Raw genomic sequence first — 16,608 nt, 5'->3', positions numbered from 1 at the left:
CAGATCTCTAACCATAAATCACCTCTTCACCAGATGAACACCTGAGCTCTATTTGTAACCAGCAGCAAGTTAAACTTCCCTCTCTAATACAGCCCAAGCCCACAGTCACATATTAGGTACTCCACTGACAGGATGTTCAAACCAAAGAGGAGCTTTTGGAATAGCATTGTGGAGCCACAGCCTTACAGTGATACTGTAATTCTGTACAAACAAGAACAATTTGATAGTGTATGGAAGTTACAGCTCCAGAAAAACAAGCAATTCACTTTCTCTATGGATCAGCAAAATGTATTTTAGAGCTGCACCCACCAACCAATCCCATTTTTGGGTAGGGAAAAAGGAGGAATAAAAGCAAGAAGTAATTGACCAGAAAAGACAAGTGCCTACAATGTCGTAAGGAGATGTTAATAGGCCTGCATTATGTTATCAAATTCTCACAGGTACACATTTTAAGATCATTTAACTACTGTGAAGAGGCTATAGCCATGCTAAATAGGAAATTGGCAGAAGTAGCCACTTTTTCTCTGATGGTTTATGACATTTCAGTGTCAGGTGCATTTTGACAAGATAAACACACCTGTAAAAGGTATGTCCAGCCAAGAGTTTACTCAGCTCTAATTGAAATCAACAGAATACAGGAATACTTACCACATGCTGTAACTCAGGCCTATTTTCTAATTCTTCAACAACTCTGTCAATCTGAAACAAAACAAACCTTTGATAAACTTCACATTTACAAGACTGGAAAAAGGACTGCCATGCCATGAACTTGTTATACTCACAGAAATTTTATCTTCATTATCCAAAAGCATGTCTACCGCTTTCTACAACAGAGAAAGAGAACTGAAGTAGGTAACAGGTACACATATTTTCTTACACTCTATATAGTATTATGCTTATTCGCTGATGGGCATCAGATGGACAGACCTACTCTTTTCAGCAACAGAAATTCAGAGAGCAATTTACATAACATCAGCATCCTGACAGCACAGCATCACAGTATTCTTCCAGAATACTTCTCTTAAGTTCCCTCATTAATAGCAGTAAATGCTGTGCACCTACACTGCAGGTGAAGCATGCCCACTGAATCACCATCAGTCACAAAAAGCTACTGCCAAATGATGTAGAAATACCACTTGTTCCATCTCCAAAGGGAACTGCAGGGTGATGACTATGTAAGAAACACACAATTCAACCTGCCTCACAACTGGATTCCTCCAAACTACCTGGAGACAAATACCATTAATCAAGCAGACAAGACCATGTAAGCCAAGTGGCCACCAGGATTCAGGTTCTGCTTCCTCTTTCAAGAGCAAGCTTTTGCTTCACTTTCAAAAAATACCAAACCACAGATTCCTGATACGACTTATTCTATTGGATTAAAAAAAAAATTATTTCTCCATGAATAGAGAAAAATGGGCATAGTAAAGATGATCACCAATAGCAGAGATCCATATTTTAGCTACAGTGCTTAAACAACTATTGCACTGAAAAAAGAGATCTACTTGGTTATCTTCCCACTGATCACATCAAAATTAATTTGCTTGGGTTTTACAGCCAACTGGAAAGAAAGAAGATAGAATTCAACATGGAATGAACACTTCCTGATTTTCAGAATTTAGGTTAATAACCTTGTATACTTTCAGAAGCAGATTAATTTTCTGTGATGAAAGGAAAATGGCAAGTGCATTTAATATATGCTTAAATAAATTCACTATCTCCTTTCTTTGGCTTATTAATACCATTATTTGATTCAAAATACAGACAGAATAACATGGTGAAATTATACTCTGTGCGAAATGATATTCAATGTTGTGACTTGAGAACCACAACAATGTTCTCAAATGATGCGGACACTCACTTTTCTCACTAAGAGTGACAAATGGAAATGGAAAGGAAACACAAATGGAAATATGAAGGAAAAAAATAATCCTTGGGTCAATTATTTTGCAATCTAGGCAAACAATCTTCCTTATCTCAGAATGTATCCAGATGCAGCAAACACACCCTCTGCCTCAACATCATCTATAGATAATTTATTTTTAATCTGTTAAATTGTATCTAGAGGAAAGTAAATATAAAATCATTAGGATCAGTATACCTCTGAATCAAAATCCATGAGCAGAACAATTTTGTCTCTGATAGAACTGAAGAGATTGTGCTTGTGGATCAACTGGAAGACATCTTTGTGCCTCAGAGTTAGGTAGATTTCTAGGGCTCTGCCGTAGCGCTGATCGTAAGTGTACCTGATAAAAACAGGATTACAATACATGTAATTTTACATACTTAAGTGTAGGAAAATCACATATGAGAGAAAATATAAACATACTCTAGTATGTAAAACGTTATGATACTACTTGATTTTATAAATATCTAAACAGACCTGTGATTCATTTTTGTAAAGGGAAATAAACATCAGGCAAGAGTAATTTCACCTCTGTTAATATTGGCCTTCATATGTATTCAGACCTGCAGTTTTCTGCATTTTCATTCTCCATTTTCAACTCACAGACACACAAAATGCTAGCCTTTCAATTCTTGGAACACTTTTCAAAGCTAAAACCCATTGTTCTCTTAAAACTTTTGGGCAGATTTTAACATAGCAATAGACAGTAACTCTTCTTTCTTCAAAGAAGCAGTAAAAAAAATAACAGTGATCAGGCTGAGAAAATCAAAGAGCTTTATCCCTGTATGAAGTGGCCAAGAACCAGATCAATTTTGGCACATTTTCCAGTCACATATTTCCATCCATGCAGTAAACCTAAACACATTACTTCTTAAATACTGGGCAAAACCACACACCATTTTATTTTTACATGCATAATTCTGAAATGCACACTTCAGAAAAGAGGTTTCCTCTGACAGCATGAAGAGAAATGTTAGTTATTTACTTTGGAAAGAGGAGCTGGAAATCCAATCTCATGCTTAACAATTTCATACTGCTTTCATACTCGTTGTGAACATTACAAGGAAGGGTAAAGAATTGCTAAGCTGTGCAATCAGCAGAGTGTGGAGGAGAGAAAGCCAACACTCTGTAGATGCAGCAAAGAAGATTTCTGTTACAAGAGCTAAACAAATATGGATAAACTGCAGTACACTATTTTAAGTGTACTTTTTGTAACAGGAATTTAAAACTGTACTTACAATTCTGCAAGTGTTTGTAGCAAAGTCCTGTTCTGCGGATCTTTCTTCAGGTGATCCACTACAGCTTGAACTATGATTGTGTTGTTGTACAGATCTCCAGGCCACTCTTTTATTAGGGTTGCAAACCCCTAAAAGTAGAAGAGATTGTAACAGAAATAGAAAGAATGGCCTAAGGAGCATTTCAAAACATCAAAGCTTCAGCTAAACCTCTGAGATGATATCTGCTGTCCTTAACCTTTAAGGAACTTTCATGTACCCACAGACATGTACAGTGCAGAACACAGATTTTTCCTTCTTAGGGCAATGTTATTATGATTCATGAAGATGAGTCTCTTTCAGGTGCTGTAGGCTTTGTGCACCACCTCAACCACTCATGCTACATTAAAAAACCTAAAAATAACAGTCTAATAAATAATCAGTCTCACGGTATTTGCATGCGTTGAAGAACATTCTATTTGTTCTCTTAAAATTAAAATTCAACTTTTAAATATTGTCATTATTGTGGAACTCTCCACTGATAATCTGCTTGAATACATCAGAGAATTTGCTGCCAGAATTCTTTACTGCAAAGGGTATTTGGCTGGCAATAACTATGGGACACATTGATGTGGACACATCAGGCTGCAGTACCTCATAGTCACTTTCCAAAAATTCATGTAGGACCATTTCGTAGATCAGAGGTTTCAAAACTGGATCTCGTCTTGGCAAGTAACGACTAATTGCCTATAGGAACATAGAGAAAAGAGTATCAGATGGTGAATGACATGTACACTGATAGAAAAAAAAAAAGTTGTGAAACAAAAGAACAAGGCTATACGCAAAACATGGCCCCTGGTAATTACTGGAAACCTTATAAACTCATACTTGTAAGCAGCATCCAGAAATTATTTACTTTAGGATTATACACACTGGAATTTTGTAACTCGCTTGAAAGAACTATCATTTGAGAGACAGGTGGCAAGATACTAATTAGAGCAGGAGAATCAGCCATTGTCCTTAAGAGACCAGTAGTCATTTAGAAAACAAAACCCATAAAAGACTCCTCAGAACAAGAATGTTTTCAAAATCCATTTTGTTAAGTCTTGGCCTTTTAAAAAGGCATAAGGATTCATTAGCTGAAAAACGTGTTGTAGTGGATTGACCCTGACTGGCCACCAGGTATCCAACAAAGCCACTCTCTCACTTCCCTCCACAACTGGACAGAGGAGAAAAAAATATAACAAAGGGCTCATGGGTTAAGATAAGATCCAGGGATCACTCACCAAATACCATCAAATAGCAAAACAGACTCACATTTGGGATAGTAACTGAATTTATTAATAACCAAACCAGAGCAGGATAATAAGAAGTGAAATAATCTCAAACACACCTTCCCCCATCCATTCCTCCTTCCTGGACTCTACCTCTTTCACCCCAGAAACACAGGGAGACAGGGAATAGGGATTGATTGACAGGGAATGATTGTCAGCTCATCACACGTTGCTTCTTTTGCTGCTCAGGTAGAGGAGTCCTTCCCCTTCTCCAGCCTGGGGTCCCTCCCACAGGAGACAGCTCTTCACAAACTTCTTTAACATGAATCCATCCCATGGGCAACAGTTCCCCATGAACTGCTGCAGTCTGGGTCACTCTTCCATTGGATGCAGTCCTTCAGGCACAGTTCGCTCCAGCATGGGCTCCTACATCTCTGCATCCCCTTTGTCCTCCATGGGCTGCAGGGACACAGCTGCTTCATGGTCTTCACCATGGCCTGCAGAGGAATCTCAGCTCTGGTGCCTCCTTCTCCACTGACCTTGGTGTCTGCAGAGTTGTTTCCTCTCTCATATTATCACTCAGTTCTTCTCTGGTCACAGTCACAACTGTGCAATAGCTTTTTTTCTTTGTTTTTAAATGTTATTGCAGAGGAGCTCCTATCATTCCTGATTGGCTTGATCTTAGCCAGCAGTAGGTCCCTCCTGGAGCTGGCTGACATTGGCTCTGATGGACATGGGGGAAGCTTCTGCCAGCTTCTCACAGAAGCCACTACTGTAGTACTCCCACTACCAGAACCTGATCACGCAAGCAAAATATATGTGTAATTTTGAATTATGACTTACTTTGGGGTCACCACATTCTATGAAGGGCTATTTTTACATATGCAATTGAAAATTAATTTGAAAATATGTCTCTCCATGAAAAGGGTGAAGGCATATGATCCATTACTGTATAGAAGGTGTTAAGGAATTGCATTCCAGCAAGCAAGAGATGAGAAGCTGCCAGAATAAATCAGTTCATACCCTGGAATTTCAGCACAGAATCTAATTAGCACTACTATTCCATGCAACTAGAGGCCAAGATTATTTCCACCTGCCAAAATAAATCCCACTGCTAGCTGTCTGGGGATTGTAGGGTTTGTAGCTGAGGCACCAACACTAGTGAAATTCCTCCAAACACTCAGAGATGTTGCCCGTTGCCCGCTATTGGCACATAGTACAATAGCATTTTGTTACTGAAGTTACTCGAACAAAGCAGGAAAAAAACCATCTCACTACATTTTAGACCTCTCCTCTCCCTGTGCTGTTTGGACTTGGCCGGTTTTTGAAATGTAGTGCTGCCAACATCAGCTCCCACCAGCTGTCACAGGATTTATCAGTTAACTCAGGGTACAGTCTTGATGGCTGCTATGGGGTATCATATTCCTGACCCCTTACTAAAAAGTATCTTTTGACCATGGAGAAAGCAAGCTAGACATTAACTGTAGACTCAAAGGCAGAAGACAATCTCCAATGGCTGTTTTCACTCCCACTTTCCACCTTCCTGTTACCTCCTAAATGAACAACCTCCCTCAACAGACTGTTGCAACTCTTGGCTGCAGTTTAGCCATACAGCAAGCTCTGGAGAGGTGTAGTTTCCTTGTGTGTGAGCCCAGCTGCTTTGTGCAGGAAACGTCTCCTGCCCCATGTCCCATTGTTTTGAAGAAAAAACACAGCCACCTCCTGCAGTTTGACCACCATGCTCAAGAAAGCATACAGGAAACATGTAAGAAGCATACAAGTTATTTTTAAGCCTTGGCACAAAGGTGACCCATGCTAGAGGTCACAAACTCTTCCTATTTTATTTTTAAGCTGCAGTTAGGGAACAAGATCAGGCAAAAAAGCCTCTGAATCAGACAGCCTTTGTACCAATTCTTAAACTATGTGGTAGAGTGACTTTAAATAAAAAAGGGATACAATACAGAGAAATATTTTCTTCACTTGTTTCTTTTCAAGATCTGTTTTCAGACTTTTCATCAATAGATGTGAGGATGAGGTATACACAAGAAAACCCATATAAAAGTTGACATGAGATAGCCTAAACCATCTCACCAATAAGGTGAGAACAACAATTATTTATTCCTCAAAGACTATCTAAGAGATGAAAGAACCTGTCAGGATAGTGCTTCTCTCTGCTATGTCTGCTACAGTCCAATGAAGTCTTTCAAATGTCTTCCATCCAGTGTTTTGGTTAAAGCAATGCTGCTGCTAGCTGATCATCCTGCACCACTGCTGTAAGTCACTGCTGTCACAGCAAACAGAATGGAGGGTATCCCTCATGCCACAACAGCCAGCACTCACAGAGTTTGAAACCTTCCTTTGAATCCATCCACCTTCCTCAGCTGCTTGAGCTGAGACATTAGATTTTATACTGAAGTGACTTGAGCACAAGTGATGCCATTTGGGTTTTGCCTTTTTTTCTATGTTCTCTGTATTCTTCACACGTATATTGTATATCTGTCACCTATTGTATTAGTTTTCCCAGTACTTTTCCATGGCCTTTCCTTAAGCAAAAAGACAAAAATTCCAGAGCTCCAAGCCCCAGGAGGTACAAGGCCCTCTTGGTTCTTCCTAGGAACCAAGGCCAAGAACAACTCTTGGAGATACATTCTCATGGACAAAGTACAACTAGTGCTGAAGGAGGGGCTCCAGAGAAGAGGCTTGACCTGGGGTGGAATTGCATCACCACGTGTCCTCCTAATTGGTGCTTTTTATCAATTATGCTAATTTCCTAAAACCTATAAATGTGTACTCATTCCTGTAGCGGTGGGCTTTTGTGGACACCTTTCCATAACTGCTCCTGAAGGCCTTCAAATAACGATTCTCTTTTATATTACCTCCTTACTAAAATTATGCCGAGTTTCATTTCCAAGCTGGGCAAAAGGCAGCACAAGCATGTAACTTCCTCAAGCCACCACTGCTGGAGCAGGAGAGGAACAGATCACTGCAAGGCTCTAGAGTCTTGAAACCGACACAACTAGGTTTCATAGAGGATGTTCATTGAAGACGAGAGACATCAAGATATCAAAATGCAACCTTTGGTAGCCAAACAGGACTGCTTAATACAGAACACTCAAAACCCCCCTAAAATCACACACAAACAACAACACTCATCCCATAGAATTTGACATTGGGGTATCACTAATTCCTCTGAGCAGGAAGGAAATTTCAATTTTAGTTTACTGTCACCTTAGTTATAGGCAAATAATGCTAGATTTGAAAAATCAGATTTCAGGCAACAACTTATAAGCAGTGCAAATTCTTCCAAGATAATTCTGTTTTGAAATAAACTCTATTTCCACATCTCAATAGTCTCCTAATCAGGGCTGAAAGCCATTATAGGCCAGTTACAATATGGTGTTTAATATCTGCTAATCGCGTAAGTAGGTAAAAAATCCACACAAGTGATCCCAAGCATTACAAGGACCCCTTCATTTAGATCTGGCTTAATTTAGTTCATCCTTTATGACACTCAGACATCTGTAGAAATCTGGGAAAAGTCATATGCAACTGAAATAGTGAAATAAGGCAGGCATTTTCTAGAACTGCAACTTAAAGCTGAATAATGTAATGGACTGCATCTCATGTATTCCTGAGAGTTCCTGGGCCTAGGCTCTAAGAAGAAAAGAGATATTCTAAAGGCTGAAAACAGCCAAGTGTTTAGAAAAGCGGTAATTGAGGTGAGATGTTTTTGCAACAAACCTGCAAATATTTTTGTATTTTACAGTCTGCTGAAAGACGTAAGTGGAGACAACACAAACATCCTTCCAGATATTTGCAGCTAAAAAAGAAAATAAACCAAAAAGAAGAAGCAGTGTATAGAAAAATCACATGTACCTGCATTCAAGTCCTTTATTGGACTGAAATAAACAAACAGAAACATAGGATTTCATCTTCCAAAGTAGTAAAGAATGCATCAAACCACAAAGAAGTCATATTAAAGGCAAGGCTGTTTATGCGCTGGAGTGGCCCTGAAACCGAAGTCAGACATTTCTGAAATTCGTAATGCTGAAACACTTTTGGTCTTTGAACAGAATTAAATAGCTCAAAACCAGCAAGGGACTGCATGCTGTGAGATCTTAATAGTATTTCCTTTTTGGCTCATTGAGTTTGAATAGGAAGACATAAAATTCAGAAGTAAATGTACACATGTTACCAAAGGGAGTGTGCATAAAGTTTTCAATTGGTTTAGCAGTGACAGTACTAGGTTTTATGTCCTATGCAATTTATTAACTGAGACTCTCACATTAAATGTGTACTGTTGTAGTAGCTGGCCTGCAACTAGGGAAAACACCAAGCAGTGCAGACTGCTCCTCTTTCCCACCACCATTTCTAGCACACAGCATAGGTTTTCACTGCTGCTTTGCAATTCCTTAGCACTTAAAGTTGCAATGGACCTGGATTTGCCAGAATGATGGGCACCCACATAGTCTATTTTCCTTAATACCTGGGGGAGTATTTTTAGGACATACTGGAAACGAATGAAAAGTAAATGGGAAAGATGTGTTTAACTGTGAGCATCTTAGCAAGTAAAAGCTTTGGGGGTGGGTATTTCACGTTGGAGACTGCCAACAAGTAAAATATGTAGCACTATGCCTCCAATCTTGTTTTAAGTAATTTACACATCAATCGGAAAGACAGCTGTCTAGAAACAAACAGAGATCTGGGGCAGCAATACCAAAACAGGCCCATTAAATGTGATGGTTTAGATACAAACAGTAAGTACAACATACAAATTACTTGAGTGCAAACACAGAAATTAACTTACTTTAAGCTGACCTATTTCTTTAAACTTGTAAACTTCAAATTCCCAGAGTTCTGTGTTTTTGCCAAGGATTTTCTGGCACTTTCTGCAAGGAAAATGAAAGAGATGAGAACAAAAGTAGGTACAGAAAGTAATACAAAGGTGACAGCATTACTGCAAGGATTCCTTTCCTCTTCTCCCTATCATGACACTTGTAAAAGTGACTTATTTTGGCAACCACCACTTTAAGTAGAGTATGCCAGGTTCTCTTCCTTTCAAATCTTAAAATTTTGTTGCATCCGAGATGACTAACTGCTTATTATGCATTCACCCTTAGTGATTAGGGCCATATTAGCTTTCATAGAATTATGGCATGGTTTGGATTGGAAGAGAGCTTAAACATCATCTAGTTGAAATCCACACACCATAGGCAGAGATGCCACCCTCTTGGTCAGCTTTATGAGTGAAGCCTTTAAATCTCAGCTGAGAAAAATTGAACACTTAAAAAGATATGCTTACGCTTACATGTACATGAAAACAAAAACCTTGGATAATTTCTGATCCTTACTTTAGATTCTCATATTTGACATTATTATTTATACCTACGCAAAATCAAATTATTTTCTGATGGTCTTATGTGCAATGACACACTAATAAACTGAGTTTATCAAAATCCAAAGAAAACCTTAGTTTTGAAAATCTAGTGTGACTTTGAAAAATCAAGGCTTACTTTCAAAAATATATGCCTGAATTCCAGTTAAAATTTTTAGGTCACTACAGGCAAAAAAATATATGGCACTACAATACACCTCTATGTTTTGAAACTTCAGAAATTCCAGAGCACACAGAAAATCAACATGCGCAAATACTTCAGAATCAATAATTTGTTTTTGCTTTTCCGCCACACAGACACACTTTAGCCAGCAAAGAAGATCTTTAATACTAGATTACCGAGCAGCCAGGTCATACTCTCCTTTCTCCACCAGGTGATTTATATAGGCTAAGCCAATGTCCTAGAGGGAATAAAACCAGAGAATTAGTTATAAATGTTTGGAAGTGAACTACCTGACTACTGTACAGAACTACTGTAACAGTAGTGCATGCAGCTGGAAATTCAAGGCTCTAAGTGCATCCCCTGATTCTCCTTTACAAGTAGGACCCACAGAACAGTCAATACAAAATAATTGCATAGACTGCTCACAGTTTCAACTAAAGGTGCTCTTTTAAATAATTCTCATAACCTCACTGATGCTGAGAAGACTACCACCTCTAATTATTAAGGATTGTTTGAAATGCATAGCTGATCTTGCTGTGCTTGAATTAGTTCAGAAAGAAAACCACCAGTCATTGTATAAGACATGCTCTTTGTCAACACAGTTTGCAGAGGAGGGCAAAAAGTTGGTTGAGAATATAAATCCTAATGCTGCTCAATAAAGAGCAGGAATTACTGAGAACTTAACAAGATTATTAGTTATTACATACAAATTTTCTTTCTCAAAGTTCATCATACAAATAAGTAGTAAAATGTTTCTGATACGCATTTAATATATATTAAAATTTTGGAATGAGCCTCCTAATGTAATCTCAACACTCATGTCCATTTTGACACAACACAGCATATTCATTGCTTAACTTAAGAATCCCATCACTAAAAAAAGCACATTGTTTTTAGAAAGAAAAAAAAGAGGAGAAAAGAAAAAAACAAAGCTGTACAATAAAAAAGAAGTCCTTGATTTTTAAAAAAATTTAAACATTTGCATCTTCCGAGGCATAACAATTCTTTGATCAATATCAAGGACAGTTTTGACCATAACAGAATATGAATAGGGGTATGCAACAACTTCAACTGGTCAATCTACTACGAAGTTAGAAAAAAAATGCACACACACAGTAGTTTAGGATTTCATTATGCTATAGGAACCACCTTCATATTTTAAACTTCACCATTCCTAAGAAAGAGGCTGACAGAAATCTTCAATTCTCCTGTGGACCAGCTTCCCAGTGAGCAGAGAAGATATATAAGGAAAAGAGATGTAGATCTGGTTGTTTTAGGATCTCTGTGCTCTGCTCAAGAGGTGCAGAGGAGCAGTGATAATTAGTTCCATCTAAAAAATCCCCAAGGCTACCTGATGTGTCAGGTATCCTGAGTGTGGTGTCACCAGGCAGTGAGAGCATGACTTGTTTCAAATCCATGTACCACTAATCCTTCACTTAGGGCTTCATGTCAACATTTTGTTTCCTCAACACATTCTGTTGGCTTTTGCTTTAGAGACCAAACTCTCAAAAACTGCTTGTATCTCACTGAATTTAATCATTTATTGCAGAGCAGATTTCTACAAAGCAAAAGAAAATCTGTGAGGTTTCTTTATTTAATTTGGTGTTTGTCTGTTTGGCTTTCTTTTTTTTCTCCTAATGCATTGCCAGGACCCCCTTTAACAATTCTTTACATCTTTTGCAAGGGTCACAGAATAGTTTTGTTAAATGCAAACTCTGTGATAGGTAATGGCATGCCATTTAAATCTTGATTCAACTTCTGGACTACACAAGAATAAAAGTTTTTAAGACATACTGATATACAGCATGCTTATAATACGAGTAATCTGGCAAAAAATTAAACAGATCTTGAACACTTTGTACAGATTCCAATTAAAAGCAACATCAGTATTAGTGAATTTAAACAAAAGCAAACAAACAAAAGCTAAAATTAGTGACAATTTTGTGTCTATTACATCATTTCCCCTTTTGTTCTAAACATTGATACCCTTTGTGCTCTGTGAAAGGGACTATAAACATAGGAAATAAATGTGTGAGAAAAGGAGTATCTCTTAAACTTTTTACAAAATCCTGTCACATTTATGAGGTATAAGTTAAGGAGAAATTTGTCACTCCTGCCTGCAATCTCTAATAGTGAAATACTGTGTGTTACTTCAAACCACAGTGAATTTATTAGAGAAGTAAAAGCAAACAAAAACCCCCATCAGCAATCAGAGAAATGGAATTCTCTTCCTTTTGATGCCAATAGCACCTTCATAAAATGTAGATCCTTTCATGTTTCATGGACTAACACTCCTGTTCTGAAGCTGAAACCAAGAAATTGGATGCCAGTTGGAGTATGCCTAACAGTTATTGCCTAGTGTTATAAAAAACAGGGAATGTATTTGTTGCATCTCACAGCATTCTAAAAGAAAGAAGATACTTTATTTTGAATAGAAGTTTTGGGACGTACCAAAATCTTGTGCTTTTTTATGGTTTTCTGACTGATCTCAGCTGCCATCAAAGCTTCCTATATTCAAAAAGGAGAAAACAGAGATACCAGTCAAATCTTTCAATACAGAAAGCTTTAGAACTGTATAAATCAACTGTTTTTTGGAGTAGGGTGTTGGAAACACCAGAATTTTTAATGCCATGGTTGGATGAACAGCTTTGAATTCATACTCAAACAAATGCAGTCAAGCAAAGAGCAAACTACTTTTGTTTCCATCTGGGTTCACTCCACATTATTATATTAAGATCAAATCACAACAAAACACACAATGCAATCACATTTGATCACTTTCAAAAGAGACCTCTTCACTACCAAAACCTGTGAAAAAAATCAACAGGAAAAGGGGCAAATGGGGGAAAGCTACCTTCCAGTTCCTCATCCCAAATGTCTTCTTCAGTCAGAATGATTTATATTTAAGTGTCATTTGCTGTTCTTCTTCTACTTTTTTGAACTTATAGAAAAAAAGCTGGCACTTTTACAAATAAAAACGAAACCTTTAAGATATATCATAACAGGCTTGTCTACTAACTTGAATGGCTTTCATAAAGGCACATACACAGCTGTCACTTGCAAATTACTGGAGTCTTCAGGGACCAAATGCTGTGATTTACATTTATTGCAAAACTGCACTCATCATACAAGTTTGCTATTCCAATGCAAAAGCATCTACAAGGATTTAAACAAAACTGCATGAGAAATATCATGATTATATTAGCAAAAGCAATACAAGCTGAATGGCTTTTCCACTATTTTTTTTCTTTTAATGGGCACAGAACAAACATAAATTAGAATTTGCAAGTTAACTTTATGCATCATAACAAATGTTCTAAGTCAATAAATGCAGGATATTAGAATTCAGACCACTGTGTGCATGTTCATATGGTATGAAAGAACTTATTATTGCTTTAGGTGTTTAGATACACATACTGAAACACCAGTATTTATGCAACCAAATGGTGAGTTGGTTTTTTTCCAAGAGAGCTGTATACCCTTGTATTTTAATATTGGAACAGCTTTATTGTGAGCAACACTACTTTGAGCATGTGTAGGCACAATTTAAGACCATAGTATTTTACTTTTAAAAGCGCAGCTCATTAGTTAACTCTTCTGCAGTTCTAAAGCCAAAACCCAGCTTTAATAATTTTCAGTGTCAGCTAATACATTTCATAACTGATGATGAGAGCAGTACTTTCAGCATCTAATTCAGCTACCTCACTTGGGTGAAATTCTGATTAGTTGTTTCAGTAGTGAGACTAACTCTGTTAGAGATGGAGTAATGTATAGTTAACTCCCATCCTTTACAAGCATTTAGTCAATGACTATAGAAACAGGAATGGTCCAAATGACCTAGCAAAGTCCATCATCCTACTCCAATTTCCAAACAAGGAAAGTCTGAAGGAAAGAATGATGTAAAAATTACTTCGTATTTCTTCTTTTCAAGAAGCCAGTCAATGTGATCATCTTGGTCCCGCTCTTTGGCCACAACCACATCTCTTGGGCTGATGATATAAAAAAGTGATTCACCTTCTGAATACTCTGCAAATGCATACACAGCTTTATTATTATTATTATATTTTAAGTAAAATTCTTCTTTTTAGCATACCCTTAAGGGAAATTTACAATGAGGAAGACAGCAAGGCTACTCCTGCAGGACACACTAGTTTGGATGCTATATTCCCGAATAAATTAAAACTGGTTTAAATAGCAAAATATATTTAAAAAACTACTACAACTTATTGCAAATTCTGATTCATCCACTAAGCGTAAACTTTATGATGGTTTAGAACCCATTATTATACTTTTAGAGGACTATTACACTACACAGCCTGCAATAAACTTATCCTTCGCATCAAGGTCAAGGCCATCAAAAGCATAAATGATAGATGCTATAACCCCTGGGGATACAGAACATCATTGCAGCAATGCATTTACAATGCTGCAAGTTAACGTTATCTGTATAATGCATTTTCTTACACCATAAGCCTTTGTTTTTGAGTAAACTCAAAGACAAAGTACTAAAAGGTCAAATCAAATGCAGAAGATGACTGCTCTGAATAGTTATCATTTGGACAGAACCATGAAGAAACAGGAATACTTTGTAGGTATAGAAAACCATTCGCTGTCCAGATCAGTTTCTATAAACACAGACAAATACACTCCTGAAATGATAAGCAATTCACAAAATAATGCTTGTTTTAAAACCATACATAACATTTAGATTTTTCAGGTAAACTAGAATATTCATAAAGCACAAAAGTACAGCTGTGGACATCAATGTTCTGCTTTGGAAGATGTATAAAGAAACCCCAATTCTACTGATAGCAGCGATGTTTTTGAGGTCAGGAGGAGATATACTATATTTCTAGTGGCTTAAGGGCATAGACATACACAAAGAGGTTTGCCAAGCCTATGATTTGAAGCATGCTGCCAGAGGAGATACTTAAAATTCAAATTAATGGATTTTAAAAGCCAGAAGAAATGCTTCTGTATAACACAGGCTACAGAATCTTCACCAAGAATTGTGCATCAGCTTTGCCATGCATTTTTCTGAGCTACAACATATAGATAAGAAAACTATTCCATCTTTAAAGGGTGGCATATATTGTGCCAGGGCTTAATGTCCCTTCCTGTTACATAACTAAACCTATCTTCTAGGTGAAGCTTGACAAAATCCAGCTCCTATTAATTCCACTTTACCATTTGAGGTCTGTAATATAACTGGAAGCTTTGTCAGTACAGAGAAGCTAAATATCAGTGGGCCCCTTTTAAGTTGACCCATGTACATCTTACTTTTGAAATTATACTTATTCAATCATTCCCTCCAAAGCATCTTTTCCAGACATTGTGCCACTCATTTCATTATTCCTGAAGCCCTTTGTGTAAAAAGAGCTCCTATGGATCATATGTTCAATAAATTTCCTTCAAAGATATTGCCTTTGACAATACTGAACATTACATGAGGTATATACTTCTGCCTTCTCCAGTATGTCTGGCATTAAATAGCTGGCATTAAAAATCATGATGCTTAAATACACACATTTGTTTTCTTTCATATGACTGGTTCTTGTGGATTTCCACTCTCCACTTCAGTGTCATAAGCAGTTACAGCTATTCAAGGCGATGACAAAAAGATGACATACAAATGAAAAAGGAGGCTAAGTACACTCAAATCTTTTTTAAAGCAAGGTATGAAAACAAACCAAAACAATACTGAGAACACCTACCCAAATGATAATCACGACATTCATTTTCCTGAAATCCTCGTACTGTTAGTGCATCAGAAGAGATCTCTTCACAGGACTCAGGCAGGGGTTGTACAATATCGAGTCTAGGCCTTGCACAACACTCCACTTCCTAGAAAAATGACACCTTAGTCACCTCCTATATTATTTACCTTAGCAATACCAACTGGTGGTCATCTACAAACAAGGCTGAAATTCAATAGCTGCAAACATTCACAAACGTGCAGTATTTTGCACTGGCTACTCAGCTGCAAATCACTGGCTACTTGCTGCAAATACTTGCAAATACTCCACAGAGTAATTGCATCTGAATTCAAAGGAAAATTACTCAAAGTAATCCAAGTTACTCTTTGCTTTCCTTGAAGGAGATCAGTCTGGAGGAGGAGGTATAGATACGACATAGGTCCAATCCTACCCCTGAGTTTGCCCACTACTTTTCTGCTCTTGGTCACAGAAGTTTGCAGGGCTATCACAGATGACTATCAATTGCTTCATTCAACAAGCAACAGAACAATCTAGAACCCATACCCAGCTAGGCTCATGCCCTGAAGAGCTTTATGAGCTTGGTATTCTGGTATTAAAATAATTATTTTATTTATTTTTTGAAGCTGGTGTTTGATTTTAGGCAGCCAGCAGCAGCAAGGAAAAATTAATCTGAGAATAATATAAAAACTTTGCTGTTCTGATGAACTTAGAGTAAAATGAACTTTCAAATGCAATGTAGGTGGTTATGGTCAGATGACATAATGGATTTTCACCTTCTATCCAAGTGAAACTGCTATCTTCAACTAGCTGCATTTTTAATTAAGTCAAGGTCCAAGACAATCCTGTATTTTCTACTTCAGGCTGTGAATTATAGCAAAATATAGAATAAAAGAGCAAGAACATATAGAAAGTAGATTTAAACAGCTGGAAGTAGCACCA

The 16,608-nt window shown here is 37.4% G+C and overlaps 1 protein-coding gene across 6 annotated transcripts in view; it reads right to left on the bottom strand.

Annotated features, from left to right (window-relative positions):
* VPS41 (VPS41 subunit of HOPS complex) overlaps positions 1 to 16,608 on the bottom strand; it is a 110,239-nt gene that overhangs the window by 18,436 nt on the left and 75,195 nt on the right. For all 6 annotated transcript variants that reach the window (XM_041464245.1, XM_041464246.1, XM_041464249.1 and 3 more), the window contains 10 exons: positions 15,667 to 15,796; positions 13,863 to 13,978; positions 12,404 to 12,460; positions 10,129 to 10,190; positions 9,202 to 9,283; positions 3,775 to 3,867; positions 3,145 to 3,272; positions 2,102 to 2,246; positions 783 to 824; positions 649 to 699 (listed from right to left, as the gene is read on the bottom strand). In XM_041464245.1, the coding sequence (XP_041320179.1) occupies positions 649 to 699; positions 783 to 824; positions 2,102 to 2,246; positions 3,145 to 3,272; positions 3,775 to 3,867; positions 9,202 to 9,283; positions 10,129 to 10,190; positions 12,404 to 12,460; positions 13,863 to 13,978; positions 15,667 to 15,796 (906 nt within the window). The remainder of the gene's footprint in view (positions 1 to 648; positions 700 to 782; positions 825 to 2,101; positions 2,247 to 3,144; positions 3,273 to 3,774; positions 3,868 to 9,201; positions 9,284 to 10,128; positions 10,191 to 12,403; positions 12,461 to 13,862; positions 13,979 to 15,666; positions 15,797 to 16,608) is intronic.

This window comes from Pyrgilauda ruficollis, unplaced genomic scaffold (assembly GCF_017590135.1).
Source record: "Pyrgilauda ruficollis isolate IOZ18807 unplaced genomic scaffold, ASM1759013v1 scaffold176, whole genome shotgun sequence".
NCBI classification, from domain to species: Eukaryota; Metazoa; Chordata; class Aves; order Passeriformes; family Passeridae; genus Pyrgilauda; species Pyrgilauda ruficollis.
Note: the sequence above shows the minus strand (reverse complement) of the source record. Positions and strands in the feature narration are given on the sequence as shown.